This window comes from Phalaenopsis equestris, unplaced genomic scaffold (genome assembly GCF_001263595.1).
Source record: "Phalaenopsis equestris unplaced genomic scaffold, ASM126359v1 Scaffold197180, whole genome shotgun sequence".
Classification (NCBI taxonomy): Eukaryota; Viridiplantae; Streptophyta; class Magnoliopsida; order Asparagales; family Orchidaceae; genus Phalaenopsis; species Phalaenopsis equestris.
Genome location: NW_018217129.1, coordinates 1 through 1774, shown reverse-complemented (window position 1 = coordinate 1774; position 1774 = coordinate 1). Strand labels below are relative to the sequence as shown.

General features: G+C 37.8%; 1 protein-coding gene across 1 annotated transcript; it reads left to right on the top strand.

Annotated features, from left to right (window-relative positions):
* Positions 1-296: 296 nt before the first annotated feature.
* Positions 297-1212, top strand: LOC110035299 (binding partner of ACD11 1-like). Its single transcript, XM_020739533.1, has 2 exons — positions 297-484; positions 599-1212. The coding sequence occupies exons 1-2, from the start codon at positions 467-469 to the stop codon at positions 1067-1069; spliced, it is 489 nt and encodes a 162-aa protein (XP_020595192.1). The 5' UTR covers positions 297-466; the 3' UTR covers positions 1070-1212.
* The last annotated feature ends 562 nt before the right edge of the window (positions 1213-1774 follow it).

Here is a 1774-nt window from a genome sequence, read left to right as displayed (position 1 = left end):
TCAATATGTATATAGTGATAATTGTGTTTTATGTATGATAATCCACCAAGTCGGAAATATTGATGCCACGCCTTGCACAACTGCTTGTACTCAGCTATTAATGTTTTAAAAGATAATTCGGCTTTTGCAGTAGTATTTATATATGGCTCATTTACATGTATACCACCCAATTCCTATGTAACACAAACCAAACACCTAAACTTCAACTTTTACAATGCTCATATTGCATAAAAAATACCACTTTTTAACTTTTAAAAAAGGGGGCATATATATGTAAAAAATGAAGTATATGTGTTAGGTATGTAAATAAAGAGAATTTGAGTTGTATATATGTAAATCTTCTCATATATATTTATATCCTTGTAGCAATTCTCTAAATGCTATTTTATTTGTGTCTCAGGGTGCAACTATAGTTGATCAATCTGTTATCATTACAATTGCTTCTGATTATCAGCCACCACGCATCATGTCTCTTCCTCCACCGGTATGAATCCATATATGTTTTCATATCTACTTTTTCATACTTTGTTCTCACAGAGTAATAAATATCTAAATTCTTGATCAACAAAAAATAAAAATAAAAATCTTCATACTGTAGTATGAAGAGAAGCAGCCAACCAGCGGTTCGCAATCCGTCGTTGGAAGAACCGAAGATGTCGTTGCCAGTGTGCTCGCAAAATCCTATGTTCTGGGCAAAGGAACCGTTGGCATAGCCAAATCCTTCGACGAGAAGCACCGGATAACGTCCACAGCCGCTGCCAAGGTTGTTTCCCTTAATCAGAAAATTGGGCTGAGCGAGAAGATTGGTGCCGGCGCTTCGGCGGTGACCGGGAAGGTCCGGGAGGTCGACCGGCGATTCGAGGTGTCGGGGAAGACGAAATCGGCCATGACGGCGGCGGGGCAAAAGGTGAGTGGTGCAGGTTCGGCAATGATGAAGAACAAGTATGTGTTCGGTGGGGTGTCATTGGTGAGTGGAGCTTTCAGGAAGGTTGGTCATGCTGCAAGCGAGGTGGGATCAAAGACGAAGGAAAAGGTTATGGCTGAGGAGATGAGGAAGGGGAGTTTTTGATGATTTGTGATTATTCTGTAAGAATGCAATTTAAGGTTTTTGTTTGTATTTTATATTAAAAAAAAAGGCAGTTCTTGTTTACTACAAAAAATCTGTTCATATTTTGCTTGAATGGAGGAATGAAGAAGTGGACTTTTTGTTGAGTTCATGGTGCTTTTCATGTAGTTGTAGTTTGCTGTTCTTTTTTGTTTTATTTAATTTTGGATTAGGATGATCTGATCAAAATTTGATTAGAATGAATATTAAAGTTATTGCATTAACTTTAAAATGAGTGTAATATATAGAAATTCATTTAAATTTTGGTTCCCTCAGGGGCAGAGAAAATGCTAGGAGTAAAGGGAGCGGTGCTCCCCCAACAACAGTAATTGTGATCACCTTCTTGCTCGCAATTTTTATCAAGAAAAGAGGGACTACAATCAAACTTCAAGAAAAAGGTTTTAAAAAATCATGAAGTATACAACAACATCGATGTCTGTGAATGTGCAACGACGAAATGCTGAGGGTAAAAAGGAAAGGACACAATAGCACCGAGTTCCCAACCGTGGTAACCTGTGCGTAGATCTGAAATCCAAGTTCTAAAAGACAACAAACGGTGATGCTAGGAAGAAAGGAAATAGGTCACATAAGTGTAAGCAAGACTCCTATAATGAAGAGAGTCTTCTCTAGTGGAGACCAATTTATTTTAGTTCTTTCTCTCTTTTTTTT